A 15,428-nucleotide genomic window follows, 5' to 3' on the forward strand; every position below is an offset into this window, starting at 1 on the left:
GGGGGGGTTTGACCCGGGAACGGTGAGCTTTAGTATCATGAGGAAGGGGGGTAGCATCATGAGGAAGGGAGGTAAGATGCGGCGGGCGATTTGCAGCAGCTCACACGGTTACATGCTGTTACATGCTATGCTGTTGCGCAGGTTCTTCCAGGCGTTCACCTCTTGGTTCCCCTCGCCAAACAACCGATTCCTCCTCGACACGGTGATCGAGTCTGACTTTGACTTTCTGTTCATCTCGCATCTCCACGAGGATCACTTTGATCGGACGGTCCTGCCCAAGCTCGACAAGAGCATCACCATTGTACTCCCGGCGTACCGGTCCGGCGGCCTTGAGGAGGAGCTTCGCGAGCTCGGCTTCAGCTCGTTCATCAAGCTTGGCCACGGCGAGTCGGCCGAGCTGGCGCCGCGGCTGACGGCGACGGTCTACCTGGACGTCTCACACAAGGAGGACTCGGCGATTTTCCTGCAGGCGCTCTGCGGCGACGGCACACCGGCGACCTTTTTGCACCTCAACGACTGCAACACCCGGCTCTCGGAGCTCCCGACGAACGTCGACGTGCTCTCGGTCCAGTTTTCGGGCGCAATGTGGTACCCCAACTGCTACGCGTACTCGCCCGAGGTCGAGGCCGAGAAGACGCAGCAGATCCGGACCATGCTCTACGATCTTCTGGTGATGAAGGCCGAGGCGACCCAGGCCAAGGTCTTGCTCCCGGCGGCGGGACCGCCGGTCTTCCTCGACCCAGCGCTCGAGAGCTACAACAACGGCGAGACGACAATCTTTTCCCGTGGTCGGCCATTGCTCACGAGTTTGCCGAGGCCATGCCTGATGTTGTCGTCCACCACCTCACGCCCGGCGACGGCCTCGCCTTTCCCGACGCCCGCCTCGCCTTTGACGGCACCCGCGACGAGTGGAGCATGGCCGAGTACCGCGAGGCGCGCGCGCTCGAGATCGCACAGCCCGGCGGCATCGCCGTCGATCCGGCGGCCGACGTCAGCGTCGACCTGGACATGCTGCAGGCCTACTTTGCCGGCCTGCACAAGACCAACAAGCACCTCGTCACCCTTTCATCGTTCCGCAAGGTGTGGCGGTTGATTGCCGAGCCGGCGCGCGGTGAGCCGACGGCCTACGTCGTGGCCTGGAACGCAGGCATCAAGCCCACCGTCGTGACCCAGGCGGAGTGGCAGGCGTCCGACAACGATCGTCCTGTCGAGTATTCGCTCTGGGTGCCCGAGTGGCTCCTTCGCGCCATTGTGGCGCCGCTTCCGGGCTCGATCCCGCTCGGGTGGGAGGAGGCGCTGCTGTCGAACCGCATTCGTCTTGCCCGCGACCCGGACGTCTTTGACCTCTACTTTATGTCGTACCTCCGCTACGGCAACCGGCCGATCCAAACCGAGGCACTCGTGGAGGAGCGCAAGGTCTCTGAGATGATCACGCATCCAGCGCTGCCCAACGTCAAGTTCCAGCGCTACTGCCCGCACGCCGGCGAGGACCTCACCACCGCCGTCGTCTGCAACGGCCTCATCAAGTGCCCGCGCCACGGGTGGACCTTTGACGCCAATACCGGCGAGTGCGTCACCGGCGGCAACATCAAGCTTAAGGTCGAGCATCTCGAGTGGTAAAGCAACTACGGCAATGGGCGCGGGTCGGCGGCAGAGAAGCGGCGGTGGCCACGGCTTGCTCCGTGCTCGGCGTACCACTCCTGCATGAGCTCGGCAAGAAGCTTGCTATCGCTGGATCCCGGTGGCAGGCTCGTCTCCCCGAGCAGGACCGCATCGCGAGTGGCCTCGACCAGCTCCTCAGTCCGCGCCACCTCGAGCGAGGCGCGGAGGACAAGCTGCGCAGCGCGGGTGGCGCGGAGCGCGGGGCGCGCCTGCTCACTGTGGGCCGCCCGCGGCACATCCTCTAGCTCGACGCGGGTGCTTGGTGGCGGCGCGTGGGTGAGGAATGGGTGGCTGAGCGCGTCGCGCGGCGAGAGGCGACTGGCCGGGTCGGCGACCAGCGTCTGCTCCACAAACTGGATTGCATGATCGCGCATGGAGAGGTCGGTCTCTTTGGCTTCCTGCCTCGGCAGCGGCTCGTAGTCGGCGTTGAGAATAGACTCGTACAGGTCCTCGTAGTTGGAGATGGCAAACGGATACGAGCCGGTGATGAGCAGGTAGACGAGGACGCCGACCGACCAGACATCCGCCGCTGGGCCGACCTCGTCGCCGCGGAGGACCTCGGGCGCAACAGTGAGCGGGTACCCAGTCCAGGCCTCGATGTTAGCGGGCTGTGTTCGAACGAGCGGGAGCAGGGCACCGACAAGGACCACAGTGGGCACCGCGAGATCGCCACGCCGCCCCAGCGGCGGTACACGCAGGTCGTCGAGCATGAGGCCGCCAACCACAGCCCCCAACTCGTGCAAGTGCATCAGCGCACTCAGCACTTGCCGCATCACGCCAGCCGCCATTTCATCGACAGCCACGCCTGCCGGATCCCGTCCGCGGATGACATCAACCAGAGCCATGTGGGTATCCAGCGGCTCGACAACAACATATAGAGCGCGATCTGTGCTGTGATAGTCCAGTACGCGAGGCATGCCCACAAACGGAGAGCTCACAAGGCTCTGCGCAGCACAAAGTGCTTCCAATCGATCAGTCACATATCGCTCTCGTCCCATGGCATGAGCCAGTGTGAGTATGGTGGCGGGCGAGCTGTCGGCCCTTCGCTCTGCCCTCCGCTCGGTCCATTCGCTCCCGCCACCGCACAGCTGTCCGATGCGATACACCCCAGGCACATAGCTATCTTCGTTGTTGTCCATGTCGGCCGATGAGCCTCTGTCTTTGGACTGGCTTGCCGTGCCTGCGGGGTGTAGCGAGTTGAGTGGTGCGGCATACCCCCTCCCTTCTCCCAACTGACCATCACTACGGCGCCGCCCATCACACGGCGCACCCCTCAGGGCCTGCCGAGTTTGACATGGATCCATGCTTCCGATCCCCGACTTGGATGTGTAGCCGTCCATTATGATGAATCTGGCGCCTACATGTGATTGCATGCGTCTGTCGCTGCCGCAGCCAGCGCAGCCACTGCCGCCGCACCGTCCGCTAACGGATCTCCCCTCAAACGACTCGACTCAACGGACTCGACAAGGGCACCCACTCTACGACACTCGACGCCACCTCCCACCCCCGCTATCCACCCACCCACCCACACACACACACATTCGCATTCACATCTAACTTGTTCTTGGGACAGAGTTTGTGGATCATGTCTGTGTATGTGTTCTGGGACTTGGAGAACCTCTCGCCTCGGACAGGAGCCATTCATGCCACGGTACAGCGGCTAACGGTGGCACTCTCGGGATTTGGTCCTCTGGCTTCCATCAAGGCATACTGCGATACGACGGCGTTGGTGAAGCGGACAAGGAACAGTATGGTGGCAAATGGCGTGCATTTGGTTGACGTGCCCTTTTCTCGCAAGAAGGAGACGGCGGACAAGGTCTTACTCGTCGACATGATGATGATGGCCTGCCAGGCAGCGAGTGCACGATCGGCCGGCGAGCCGCAGATCACGGTTGTGCTGCTCTCTTCAGACTCGGACTTTGTCTATGGCTTGGCCAAGCTCTCGCAGCTGGGCGTGTGCACGGTGTGCGTTCGCTCGACAGCCGTCCGCACCACGCTCCTGGATCGCCAGGTCGATCATGTCATCGACTGGGAGCGGATCCACGGCGCCGGAGCTCCACCCGAGTGTAACCGTGGCTGCCGCAACTTTTTGGCAGCGGTGATGGGACGTGTGTTTACGGATCGAGCTGTGCCTTTTGTCACGATGCCAGTCATGGCCACGGCGTGCGGGACGGCCAGAGCAGCAGCAGCCGCGGTCGTCGTGGCACAGGGCCAGGTGACGCGCCGTCTACCATTCTCGTGGCGCCGGAGCTCGAGATCCCGGTCGAGGCGCCCGAGGACCTGCCGCCATCGCGACTTGTCCGAGTAGTCCTGGCACTCCGGCGGGCCCATGGGGCCGATCGGACTCTTCATCCCACGCTTGCCGATGTTGTCCGCCACTTTTGCGTCTTTTACCCGCTCCTCCACCGCTCGGTCTCCACGCATGCTCTCATGGCACAGTACGTGACATGCGCCGTCCGCAGCGGGCTTATCTCGCTCTGGCGCTCGCCCGATTGCCGCGACAGCGAGCCGGCGCAGCCTGAGGAAGACGACGTCGCGTGGGAGATCCAATCGTGGGCATCGTCGCTCCATGGCCACGTTGACACTGCTGCCGACGCTCTGCACGATTCAGGCTGGCTCCGCGACGAGTGGCACGCGACCGCATCGTGGTCGGATGAGGATTCGCTTGAGAGCGGCGGATCTCTCTCAAGTTCTGAGCCGTCGCCGCCTGTTTCGCTCGACGAGCTGGGATCGCTCAACTGGGACTACGTTTATGTCTCGCTTGGCAAAGTGCCGTGGTGGCAGGCTCACGAGCAGACCGCCCCGCCTTCAACAGCGTCCTCCATTCCCAACATGTCAGTCTCATCGCCAGCCGCCCGCAGCATCAGCGCCCGCACCCCAGAGCCGGAGCGGGCAGCATCGCCGGTGGCCGAAGTTGCGCCGACGGTCTCTAGGCCGAGCCCCACAGCAGCAAGCCCGAGCCAAACCAGGGTCGTGTCACCGGTGACAGTAGCGACACCCACGCCAGCTCCGCTGGCGATCAAGAAGCGAGCTCGAGATGACGACGGCTGGCAGGAGCGGGCGCGGACGGCGGACGGAAGTGTCCACGATGTGCAGACATACAACACGTTTGTTGTCATTGTCCGCGAGTTTGAGAACCATCTCATTGCCTCCGGCGAGCTCTCGGCTGACAACGGCGGGCCATCGGAAGGCATCCGGCTCTCCAATGTTGGGCAGGTGCTTGCGCGTGTGGCACCCAAGTGGCGGCACACGCTCAAAGTCAACAAGTTGTGGAAGTGGGCGAGCATGCTGGAGAGCGACAACCTCATCAAGCTCTTCCACGGCTCCAACGGCGAGCTCTCGATGCTTTCGCATGCGCCCGAGCTCGGCCCAGAGTACGCTGCGCTTGTGCCGGTTGACGTGACGGCGCTTCCGATCGACACGTTTGATGCCATCCGCGCTTGTGTCGCTGAGATTCTCAAGCTGCCGATGCCGCAGGTGTCTCAGGCGGCAGAGCCGGCGAGACCTGTGCATGACGTCAAGCCGGCTACGGTGGATGAGGAGGCCACTGGCGCACCAGCCCCACCAGACGAGCCCGAGCTGGCAGTCGGCGATCTGGTGGGCCCGAGAGTAGCGGCACCGGTGCTCAATCTCAAAGCGCTTCTGGAGACGCGGACGCGGCTAGTGTACAGCCACGATGCCGGGCATGTCAAGCTGGCAGACACAGCCAAGCTGACAAGTCATGCCGCTGCGAGCAAGGCGCGCGGTGCTGGATCCAAGCTGGCGCAAATGGTACTGTCGTCGCACGGACCGCGGCATGTCCACGAGTCACCGTTTACGACAGCCTCGCTCTCGGTCAACCGGTCTGCGCGGCTCCGGGCGCTGGATGTCGACGCGCCGGCAAGCGTGGTGGCGCGGTCGCTAGCTATGCGCGATCTGGAGAGCGTGACGCTGAGCAAGAGCCACTCGCGGCTGCGCGGACTGGGCCCACGAGTGGTAGCACAGCTCTCGCCGACCAAGGCCTACCAGGTGTCGAGCAGGGTCCACGGCAGCGCGTCGCCGCTGGCCCAGATCCAGCGCGACGACAGTGTGTCACGGCGAGCCAAGAGTCTGCGCGACGCGTCGCGATCTCGGGTCCGCGCTGCAGTGGCGTCGCCGTCGCGCGGAGCCAAGCTTGCGGCGGTGGCGGCGCTAGCCTCGGACCTGCATGCGTTGTCCAAGGCGTACGGACCAGACCAGGTCGCTAGCAGTGATGCTGAGACCGAGTCGGTCGGCGACTACGAGCGGCGGCGGTGGCTTGACGAGTCAACGTCGCCAGCGTCTGCGACGCGGCGGCTGCTGGCCCCAACGCTGCGAAGGTCGACGGTCTCGTCGCCGACTATGCGAGGTGGCGGATCGCCGACTCGGGTGCGGTCGGTCTTCTCGCTCTCAGCAGCAGCAAAGACCATTGCGCGTGGCGGCTCGCCGGACCCGTCGGTCTCGCCGTCGCCGCTCAACCGATCGTGGCATGAGGCCGCGCACAGGTCACTTGCGGCCATGACGCGCGCGTCGTGAGGTCATGGCGCGAGCGGCTCTGGCACTGCAACTGGAGCCAAGAGCGGGCGCGACTCGACCTGCGCCGAAGAGACGTTGTCCATGTCGTCGGGTGTGTCGAGAGTGAGCTCGAGAACCGGCGAGAGGAAGCGCAGCGCGACGGCGGCACAGCCTGCGCCGGCAAGCAGGAGCCCTACGAGGACGTAGAGGGTGCAGGGCAGGCACGACGAGTCGGTGGCCGAGTAAAAGCCAGAGGCAAAGGCAGGGAGGAGGATATTGGCGACGGTTTCGGCGGCGGAGAGCGCGGCAAGCGCGACGCCCTGCTCTTTGGCAGAGACTGCCAGCGAGAAGAGGGAGCGGATGGCCGGAAAGGCAACAGCAGAGAGGCCACCGATGGCTGAGCCGACATACATAATGCCGGTGTCGGGCGCGAGTGCGTAGGTCAACATCGACCCGGCCTGCATGCAGAGGCCGATGACGGAGAACAGGGTGATTCGCCGCACGTTCTGAGTGTGGAGCAGGAGCGGCGAGAGGATGGAGACGCAGGCAGCGCGAATGATCCACTGCGAGCCGAGGAAGAAGCCGAGCTCGCGCGGTGTCCAGTGGAGCTTGACTTTGGAGTAGAGGATGACGATCGAACCAAAGGCAACAATGGCGCCGTACGAGAGGAGGAAAGCGAGGCCAAGGCCTGCCAGAACCGGCCACGGACCGAGCCGTGTCGGTCGAGTCATGACACCGAGCGCGCCAAAGACATTGGCCTTGGCCCACGAGACGGTCTCGACCCTCTGCGATGGCGCGAGCGTCTCGGGCATGGCGGCGGCGATGAGAGTGAGCGCTGCTCCCGCCACGGTCATGGCCACAAATAGTGTCTTGTAGTCAAAGTGCTCGATGAGGATGCCCGAGACGGAGGTTCCGGCCATGACGCCAAGGTAGAGGGAGACTTCGGTGTAGCCAAACTTCTTAGAACGCTCGACCTCGGGCACAATGTCGGCGACGGCGGTGTAGATGGCCATGAACATGGTGGGCGATCCGCCAAACAGGCCGGTCCCGCCCGAGATGGCGACCAGGGTCCACAGCGGCCAGGAGTAGGCCTTGAACAAGGCCAGCGTCAGTGTGTTGGCCGTCAGCCCGACGAGAGGAAGGACAACGACCCAGCGTCGGCCAAACTTGTCCGAGAGCACACCCACGGTGCCCGAGACGCCGACGCCGGTCAGCGACGAAGCCAGGCCGCCGTACAGCGTCCATACCGCGGCCTTGGACGAGACCGTGTCCGAGTCGCAGTCGGCGTAGTGGCCGCGCTCACAGACCTCTGCAATCAGCATTTGCGCCGTCGCCACAATCTGCAGCATCAGCGTCGCCATGTACGACAGCAGCACAAATGTGTAGATCCAGAACCTTGTCTCCCGCCACGGGACTGGTGTCACAGCCGCACGCGTAGCTGTGGCGTGCATGGTTGCGATGGAGAGCTTGCGGCGCCTTGATACGTCGATGACTGCGTTTGCCGCTCTTGACCACCGTTCAAACTATCGAGCGTGAGCAATTATCTCGCTACGTTTCCGGCAAGCAAACTACACTCACACCTGCGACGTGTATACTCGTGGGGAATACCGTCACCTCGTTTCGACAGTCGGCCTGCACAGCTCTATGCACACTGCCCAAGCTCAACCACTGATACTCGACTCGCGTGACGGCGTGGTTGACGCTGGCGTGAGGTGTGCTCGCCTCCGTCCGCTCTCTCGCTTCGCCTCGCGTGGGGATCCCGCTATGTGTGGTTGCTCGCGTGACTTTGCCACGTGGAAACGCACGTGGGATACGTTTGTTGAGGCGGGAGGCGAGTCGTTTCGAGAGAGTCACACACATGTCATATCATGGCTTTGTGGCACGGTGATTATGGTAATCAACATCTGCCCGCGTCGTCGTCATGATCATGGTCGCTGGTTGACAGTGGTGGTTGGGTAGGGGCGGCAAGATGCGGCGGGTGTGGGCGGTCAGCCGGAACCGGAACTTCACTACAGCAGGCACGTACAGCTCGCACAGCCACGCTTCAGCCCTTGCCAGGCAGTTGATGCATCTTTGGCTTGCTTTATGTGGGAAGCAGGCGGGACAAGTGGCGGTCTTGGCTAGCAAGAGTTTGTTTTGAGGGGGGGGGCTGCGGCATCATCAGCAATTTTTCCGCATTCCTCGTGAATTGCCAGCCGAGACCCTTGCAGCGTTCTCTGGCCGGACACACCGCGACAAGACGTCGACCGAGCAGGACGTAGCTTGGCATACTTTTCTTCCACACCTTTGAAGCTATGAAGCTCCTGAATGCTGTGGTGGTACTTGCCCTTGTTGCGGCCGTAAGCGGTACGTTCTACTTCCTGCTCCTACTACCAAGCGACCTCCTCAGCCCATGCATGCCGTCACCTTGCGCCCCCCCTCTCCCACCCAGTTTTGGCCTTGACGGGTGATGGCGAAAAAGCGCCGCAACGTGGACTGTGGGCGAGGGCATTTTTTTTATTTTGCGTCCTTTCACCTCCCCTCCGCTCCCTCCTCCTCCATCGCTCCACGCTTCTTGCATGTGCCCAGCGCATGGCTCGGGCGTGGTTGAGTTTCATCCTCCTGTCGTCAGTATGGCTGTATGGTCTGTCATACGGCCATCGCTCGTGTGGTTAAAGGCTGCGCTGGCTGCTTGTGCTGGGTTGGCAGGAGATTCGGTAGCGCCCGCAACTCACACATTGGTCTTTGTTTTGTCTGCAGGTGCTGATGTGCTCAAGGCTACGTGCGAGCTGAAGCCTGCGGGCGACAACGATGTGAGCGGGACGATTGAGCTGTCGCAGGCAGGCGTCGGTGGCGTGGTGACCTTTACTGGAACGGTGAACAACTTGCCGGATGGCCTGCACGCGCTCCACGTGCACACCTACGGCGACGTGACGGTGACGAGCGGCAAGGGTGCCGGTGGCCACTGGAACCCACACAACAAGACGCATGGATGCTACCCGTCGACCGACCGGCATGCCGGCGACGTCGGTGACATCTCGGTCTCGGGCGGGACGTACACGTTCCCGGGCAGCTTTGAGCGCGACCTGCTCGAGCTCTCGGGTGTGAACTCTGTCATCGGGCGGTCGCTGGTCATCCATGCCAACACCGACTCGTGCACCGGCACGGCCGGCGATGCTGGCGCGCGTCTTGCTCAGTGCGTTATCGGCGTTGTCGACCCGGGCACAGACACCCAGCTTGCGCACTACCGCAACCCGACCGGGACCAACACAACCTGGGCTGTGGCTGTCATCGACGATCTCGGGGCCGGGCGCAACGTTGCCGGCAAGGTCTGGTTCCAGCACCTGCCATCGGGCAAGGTCCGCGTCTACCCGCGGCTCTCCGGCTCGTTTGGCGAGGCCGAGCAGCGGGCGCTCCACGTCCACACCTACGGCAAGGCCACGGGAACCGGTGGACACTACAACCCGGCCGGCGTGAATCATGCACTCCCGATGGGTGTGCGCCACATGGGCGACATGGGCAACGTGGTCTCGACCAACGGCACGTCACCGGTCTACTCGTCGCAGCGCGACTTTGACCTCCTCGACATGGGCGCCGGCCTGGACAACATCATCGGTCGCGCGGCAGTCATGCACGACGGGCGGGACACCGGGGAGCAGCCGACCGGCGCCGCTGGCACCAAGATTGCCGCCGGCCCCATCGGCATCTCCAACGGCGCGCCGGCCAAGGTAACGGTCGTCATCAAGGGTACGTCAAACGCGCCCGGCGTCTCCGGCCTCGTCACCCTCGAGCAGCTTCACGGCCCGGGCACTCCGGTGACCATCTCCGGTTCGGTCTCCGGCCTCCCGGCGGGCGACCACGCATTCCACATCCACACGTACGGCAACCCGACGGTGGCGGACGGCACCGGCGCCATGGGTCACTACAACCCGGACGGCGTCTCGCACGGCTGCTCGCCGAACGCCCGCCACGCCGGCGACATCGGGACCATCACCGCGGCCTCAGACGGCACGTACACTTTCCCGGCCGACTTTACCCGCGACCTCATCGACTTGACCGGCCCGCGGTCTGTTGTCGGCCGCGCCATCGTCATCCACGCTGACCGCGACGACTGCAACCCGCCTTCGGGCAACGCCGGCTCGCGGCTCGCCGTGGGCGTCATCGGCCTCTCTGCTGTCTCGTCGCTCGAGATCAACTCGGGCTATGCCGGCGAAGAGGCGCCGCCGCCGGCCTTCCGCGCGGTTGCCGTCATGCAGTCGATCGAGGAGCCGAAGAACTCGCGCTTTGAGGCGACCATGTACTTTGAGCAGATCAACGGGGACAAGGACCTCCGCATCTACGGCATCGTCAAGGGTCTTCAGGCCTCGTCGGTCCACGGCATCCACGTCCACCAGAACGGTGACCTTTCGTCGGCCACCGGTGCCAACCTCGGCGGGCACTACAACCCGTACTCGGTGGCGCACGGCCTCCCGCCCAACGTCCGCCACTACGGCGACCTCGGCAACTTTGCCATTTACAAGGACGGTACCGGCTACGTTAACATGGTTGTGCCCGGCGTCCAGATGTCCGGTGTCGACTCGATCATCGGCCGCGCCCTCGTCTTCCACTCGGGCTCGGACAAGGGCACGGGTGCCTCGGGCGACGCAGGCGTTAAGATCGCGGCTGGCGTCATTGGCATCTGCGACGTCAACTGCTGGCCGAGGACCCTCGCCCTTCAGCCCGTCGACGAGGGCGAGAAGATCCACCCGGCTACCTGGGTCATCCTTGCTGTCGTCATTGTCATTGCTATTGCCGGCATCGCCGCTGGTGTCGTCTTCTGGCGCAAGAAGAAGGCCAACGCCCCGGACTCCAAGCTTGACTTTATCTGAGTCCCTGGCTCCCCTTTCCTTTGCGAGTGCATCTCGGTAAAGACCGACCCCACTCCCGCCTCCATACCTACACCACTGCTGGGGAGCCCTGCGATGACGAGCTGCCGGACGATGCCGACGGTGGAGGATCTCTGCCGCGCGGGACAAGCGTAGGCCGCGGCAGCACGATGCGCCGCGTCCGACGACGGACCCTTCGCGCGACCGGCGGCTGCGGCGACCGTGGTCTCTTGAGAGAGACGGCTATCGGCGGCGACCCAGTCGTTGCATCGTTGCGCGACGGCGCGTCTTCATCTGACGACGAAGCGAGGATGTCGTCCGACTCGAGGATGAGCGGCGATGCGCCGGTGGCTTCGGTTACCCACTTCGCATCGCTGACGGCGGCAGTGCTAGCCTCGTACCTCGAGAGTGTTGACGACGACCACTTGAGCGCACGTGTACCGCGGCCACGGCTCTGGAGTGCGAACTGCGGTCGCGGCGCAAGCCGATGGGCCACAACTTTGAACACTGTGCGGGTGCCGAGACTGGCGGTGAACTCGTCGCCAAGGCTGAGGCCGAGCGGCTGGCTCGGCACCACCTGCTCGAACATTGCCGATCCGGACCGCCGCAAATAGAGCGTGACTTGCGGCGAGTCGGGAAAGATGTACACCGATGCGGCGGGAGGCTGGAGAGCCTGGTGCCGTGGTGGTGCCGCCGTTGTCTTGTGTCGTGAGAGCGTGACGGTTGGCGAGTGGCTTGGGGGCAGAGGCGGCGAGGCCAAGTGCCGGCCTTGCCGGGCGAATGAGGCGCGGACGGCGGCGTCGGTTCGGGCGACACGAACAAAGGCAGACTCAACTGGCCCGACGAGCACTGACTTGGCGTGCGGGATGCGAACGTACGTCATTTCGGTCGGGCGGACCAGTCGCGGAGTGGCAAGGCTCGATGCCGCCGGGTCGACCACGCCCAGCGACGACGTTGGCGACGGCTCCATCTCGCTAATGGCAGAAGCGACAGGCAAGCCATCCTGGTAGGTAAACGCGTCCTCGACCAAGGCATAGACAGGCTCGTCAAGCGGGCCTGCCGTGCTCGTCGCCGACCGCGGCGCAAGCATGGGCGAAGAGTGTGTCGGGTCGAGGGGCTGGTGGCTTGGCCAACGGAAAAACGAGCGTTCCGGATTCCGACCCGTCAAATCCATCAACTGCTTCGGCCGTCAGGCAAGAGGCCAGTCACACTATCGACTATCGCCGCACCTTGCGCCTGCGCTGCGGCGCTCCAGTCTGTGGCTGAAGACGAGATTTGGAGGACGGCAGACGCGGTGACTAGCGGGAGGCCGACAGACTCCGCCGCGGCTGTAAGTACTCCTCCTGATCGCGCCCAGTCTTTTGCCGAGAGCAGCAGAGCCGAATGCCCGGCGTGGGCGGCGTCTGTAACAAGCGCGTTTGCTTCGGCAGCGGTCCACGCGTGATGGTCGTCGTAAATGGCGTGGACGAGGTGCGATGTCGTGGGCAGCGACGCAGCAATCGTCGCTTCAAATGCCTGTGGCGAGCCAAGGCCCGAGAGTAGCAGTGGCGAGGTGAGAAGTGGCGACGATGGTGCCTTGACAGCCTCGGTGTGATGGCGGAAGACGGGATCGGACATGCGCGAGAAGACGCGCTTGTCTGGAGCGACGCTATATGCTTCCAGGTTGGAGATGGCGGCCGGGAGGCGTTGCTCGCTCGCGGCGATCTGGGCGTGGTGGATGATGACCAGGTCGAGCGAGGCGAGCCAGCGCGCAGCTCGCTCGCGATGGGTACCGAGCGGTGCAAGCGAACGGGCTGCGCAGCGAGGATGGGGCATGCCATGCGGCGAGAGCGGGTTGACCATGCCAATGGCGACGTGTGGGACGAGCGGCCAGTGCTGACAGGCGTCGTCAAAGACAAGCGTCGACACGGCGCTTGGCACCACCGCAGCAGCGTAGGCAGCCTTGCGGGCACCTGGCGGGACAGCGACGACGGTGGCGTGCTGCGTCTGGCACTCGGTGGCGAGCATAGCGGCCTCGTCGCGAGCGGCGGAGACGATGGCGAGCGGAGTCGCGGCTGACGCGTATCGCAATGCGAGCCAGGCAGCCATCGGCGTCTTGCCGGTCCCTCCCCACTCGACATTGCCGACAGCAATGACCTTGCGCCCGTCAAAGGTGTATCTGTGTCTCAGCCCACTGCTGTAGCTCCAGCGATCAATGTCAACAGCAACCGCGTAGAGCTTAGCCGCCAGCGCTGCGAGCCGAGGCCGTGATCTCAGCGCCGAGAGCACCGAGAGCCGCGACATGGTGCCGAGTTCAGATGGCGAAGGAGGGGATCGCAGTAATGGGCAGCAAAACGACACGCAGCGAGCCCACGCCCTGTGGCTGCGGGCGGCAAAGTCGAAGACGAGAGTGGCGTCGTCGGCCGGCTGCGAGCGAACGTGGCGATCTCACGTGGATTGGACCCTGGCTAGTGGGCATGGCTGGCATTGTTGCGAGCGCGACGGGCAAGGCTGTCTTGGGCTATCTCGGACTGGGTCATTGTGCGGGCTTGGGCATTGTGGTCCCGCGAGTTGTGGTCCATTCTGTACTGTAAGGGGCTAACATCGATGGATCTGACATGGCGGGACGGAAGTCGCGCGTGTATACCAAAGCGGTGGAGAACTTTCCGCTTGTTTGTGGGACCATGCTCTTTGCACTGGCGACGGGAGTGCATGCAGAGGTGACCGATGGTCTGGCGCTGACGTGGGTGGCAGCGCGGCTGGGGCAGATGGCGGTCCACAGTGTGTCGACGTCGAGCGCAGCCGTGCTCATCCGGTGCCACTTTTTTTTGCGGCCCAGCTGAGCATTGTTGGATGGTAGCTCTGGCAGCATGCGCAGATGGCAGGCGTGGTGTGAGCGGAAGCTTCCGTCTACAGATTGGACCTATCGACCGAGTCGGCAAAATACTCGTTGTACAGCTGCTCCGGCAGCGGGAGGCAGCGGGTGCGAAGAAAGTTGATGCCAGCGGTGATGGTGGCGATTTTGTGGACGGGGAGCGTCGGCTGGCGCGAGGTGTACGCCCAGCGAGTAAATAGGACGAGGAGCGCAGCAGCAGCGTAGAGGCCAAGGACAAGGTAGAGGAACGAGGTACCGGAGGGGAGGATGTACGGGAGGACAGAGTCAAGGAGGTCGATGCCATCGCGAGCGGTGTGATAGAGCGACGGCGAGAGCGGAATCGCAGCTAGGGCGAGGCGGAAGAGGCGGAGCGAGTGTGCGACAAAGAGCGAGGCGAGAGCGGAGAGGAGAAAGGCGAAGAAGCGAAGGAACCCGCTCCGAATCCATGCGTTCCAGTTGGCGGTGATGGCGGCGTGGTCACGGTCGCGGATGGCGAGGAGGCGGTCGTAGAGGGTGCGCGAGTCTGTCTTGAGCTGGCGGATGGTGTTCTGGACAGTGGCCGAGATGCGGTCGTCGATCTCGTCAGTAAGCTCCCAGATAGAGTTAGCGTGAAGTGGCGCGTCGCGAGTCTCACCGTCGACCGGGATGTGGATGGACGGGAGGCGGAGGGCGGTCTTTGCCGAGATGTGCGACATGAGGTTCTGGGTGATCTGGATGAGAACTCGCGAGCGGTCGGCCTCGGTAGCGACGGTGTCCATCTTGGATGCGACGTAGCGGATCTTGTCGGCGTGGCGGGCGTCGAGCGCCTTAATCAGCGACATGGTGCGGCTGCAGAGAGCCTGGCCGAGCGGGTCAAAGAAGATAAAGACCATGTCGACGCGTGCTGCCAGCCACTCAAGGACTCGCGAGACGTCAAACGGATAGGCCATGTTGCCGTCGACAAGGCCTGGAGTGTCGATGAGGGTGAGGAGCGGAAAGGCGTTGGCGTCCGACGGGACCACATGGGTCTCGACGTGCGGGAGGAGGCCATCAAACTGATCCAAGCCACGGAAGCGCTGGAACAGCTTGAGCGTCGCCGGCCCGTGCATGACATCGCGCCTGTGGCCGGCGGTGACAAAGTTGACGCCCTGCGTCTCGATGGCCACCGAGGTCTTGAGCACCTCTTGCCCCACGTACCAGTTGATGAACGAAGACTTGCCCGACGAGTGGTTGCCCATCAGGGCGACAGTAACCTTGCGCGACGGCGGAAGGAGCCGTGATCCGGCCTCACGTGCGATGCTCAACAGTCCTGGATGCGGAGAGGCATGAGTGTGGCGCGGGTGGGAGAGGGGGAGAGGAGGGGGAGGGGGGAGGGGGGGTAGGGGGGGGAGGCAGGGCGTACCATTGTCGCTGGTGTAGAGTTCGTGAATGCGGTTGAGGATAGACTCGGCGACAGGCATCCCCTCGGGGGAGCTGCCCGACGAAGTGGACATGGGGAGGAGGTGTGTATGTTGAGTGAGGTGAGGTGAGGTGAGGTGAGGGGGGGGGGAGGGGGGGGTTCTCTGGTGGTGACGGAC

At 63.9% G+C, this 15,428-nt stretch overlaps 8 protein-coding genes across 8 annotated transcripts in view; 3 read left to right on the forward strand and 5 right to left on the reverse strand.

The window, feature by feature from the left end:
- The window catches only part of AMSG_00849 (uncharacterized protein), a 2,273-nt gene extending 636 nt beyond the window's left edge, over positions 1–1,637 (forward strand). Inside the window, exon 2 of the mRNA XM_013907114.1 lies at positions 142–1,637. Coding sequence (XP_013762568.1) covers positions 142–1,093 — 952 coding nt within the window. The 3' untranslated portion in view covers positions 1,094–1,637. The remainder of the gene's footprint in view (positions 1–141) is intronic.
- An 88-nt stretch (positions 1,638–1,725) lies between these two features.
- On the reverse strand, positions 1,726–2,507 carry AMSG_00850 (serine/threonine protein kinase; the record flags this gene model as incomplete). The annotated part of the gene is made up of 2 exons (XM_013907115.1): positions 1,726–1,749; positions 1,791–2,507. 2 exons carry the CDS (start codon positions 2,505–2,507, stop codon positions 1,726–1,728), a joined length of 741 nt encoding a protein of 246 aa, XP_013762569.1.
- A 740-nt stretch (positions 2,508–3,247) lies between these two features.
- AMSG_00851 (uncharacterized protein) lies at positions 3,248–6,435 on the forward strand (the record flags this gene model as incomplete). The annotated part of the gene is made up of 3 exons (XM_013907116.1): positions 3,248–3,770; positions 3,872–5,999; positions 6,029–6,435. 3 exons carry the CDS (start codon positions 3,248–3,250, stop codon positions 6,150–6,152), a joined length of 2,775 nt encoding a protein of 924 aa, XP_013762570.1. The 3' UTR covers positions 6,153–6,435.
- On the reverse strand, positions 5,458–8,010 carry AMSG_00852 (tetracycline resistance protein). Its single transcript, XM_013907117.1, has one exon. The coding sequence runs from the start codon at positions 7,623–7,625 to the stop codon at positions 6,198–6,200; it is 1,428 nt and encodes a 475-aa protein (XP_013762571.1). The 5' UTR covers positions 7,626–8,010; the 3' UTR covers positions 5,458–6,197.
- Positions 8,011–8,436: 426 nt separating this feature from the next.
- AMSG_00853 (superoxide dismutase) lies at positions 8,437–11,078 on the forward strand. Its single transcript, XM_013907118.1, has 2 exons — positions 8,437–8,520; positions 8,914–11,078. The coding sequence occupies exons 1-2, from the start codon at positions 8,469–8,471 to the stop codon at positions 11,019–11,021; spliced, it is 2,160 nt and encodes a 719-aa protein (XP_013762572.1). The 5' UTR covers positions 8,437–8,468; the 3' UTR covers positions 11,022–11,078.
- A 10-nt stretch (positions 11,079–11,088) lies between these two features.
- On the reverse strand, positions 11,089–12,108 carry AMSG_00854 (uncharacterized protein; the record flags this gene model as incomplete). The annotated part of the gene is made up of 1 exon (XM_013907119.1): positions 11,089–12,108. One exon carries the CDS (start codon positions 12,106–12,108, stop codon positions 11,089–11,091), a length of 1,020 nt encoding a protein of 339 aa, XP_013762573.1.
- An 83-nt stretch (positions 12,109–12,191) lies between these two features.
- Positions 12,192–13,301, reverse strand: AMSG_00855 (uncharacterized protein; the record flags this gene model as incomplete). Its single annotated transcript, XM_013907120.1, has 1 exon — positions 12,192–13,301. One exon carries the CDS (start codon positions 13,299–13,301, stop codon positions 12,192–12,194), a length of 1,110 nt encoding a protein of 369 aa, XP_013762574.1.
- A 267-nt stretch (positions 13,302–13,568) lies between these two features.
- Positions 13,569–15,359, reverse strand: AMSG_00857 (EH domain-containing protein 3). The gene is made up of 2 exons (XM_013907121.1): positions 15,254–15,359; positions 13,569–15,160 (listed from the first exon to the last, which is right to left on the reverse strand). The coding sequence occupies exons 1-2, from the start codon at positions 15,342–15,344 to the stop codon at positions 13,908–13,910; spliced, it is 1,344 nt and encodes a 447-aa protein (XP_013762575.1). The 5' UTR covers positions 15,345–15,359; the 3' UTR covers positions 13,569–13,907.
- Between the last annotated feature and the right edge of the window lie 69 nt (positions 15,360–15,428).

The sequence above is a fragment of the Thecamonas trahens genome, assembly GCF_000142905.1.
Source record: "Thecamonas trahens ATCC 50062 unplaced genomic scaffold supercont1.3, whole genome shotgun sequence".
In the NCBI taxonomy this organism is placed as follows: domain Eukaryota; order Apusomonadida; family Apusomonadidae; genus Thecamonas; species Thecamonas trahens.

Coding starts and splice junctions, on each gene's coding strand:
- AMSG_00852 (XM_013907117.1), bottom strand. CDS start 7,625: ATGCACGCCACAGCTACGCGTGCGGCTGTGACACCAGTCCCGTGGCGG.
- AMSG_00853 (XM_013907118.1), top strand. CDS start 8,469: ATGAAGCTCCTGAATGCTGTGGTGGTACTTGCCCTTGTTGCGGCCGTA. Junction 8,521..8,913: donor CCTTGTTGCGGCCGTAAGCG/GTACGTTCTACT, acceptor TTTTGTCTGCAG/GTGCTGATGTGCTCAAGGCT.
- AMSG_00857 (XM_013907121.1), bottom strand. CDS start 15,344: ATGTCCACTTCGTCGGGCAGCTCCCCCGAGGGGATGCCTGTCGCCGAG. Junction 15,161..15,253: donor ACTCTACACCAGCGACAATG/GTACGCCCTGCC, acceptor CTCCGCATCCAG/GACTGTTGAGCATCGCACGT.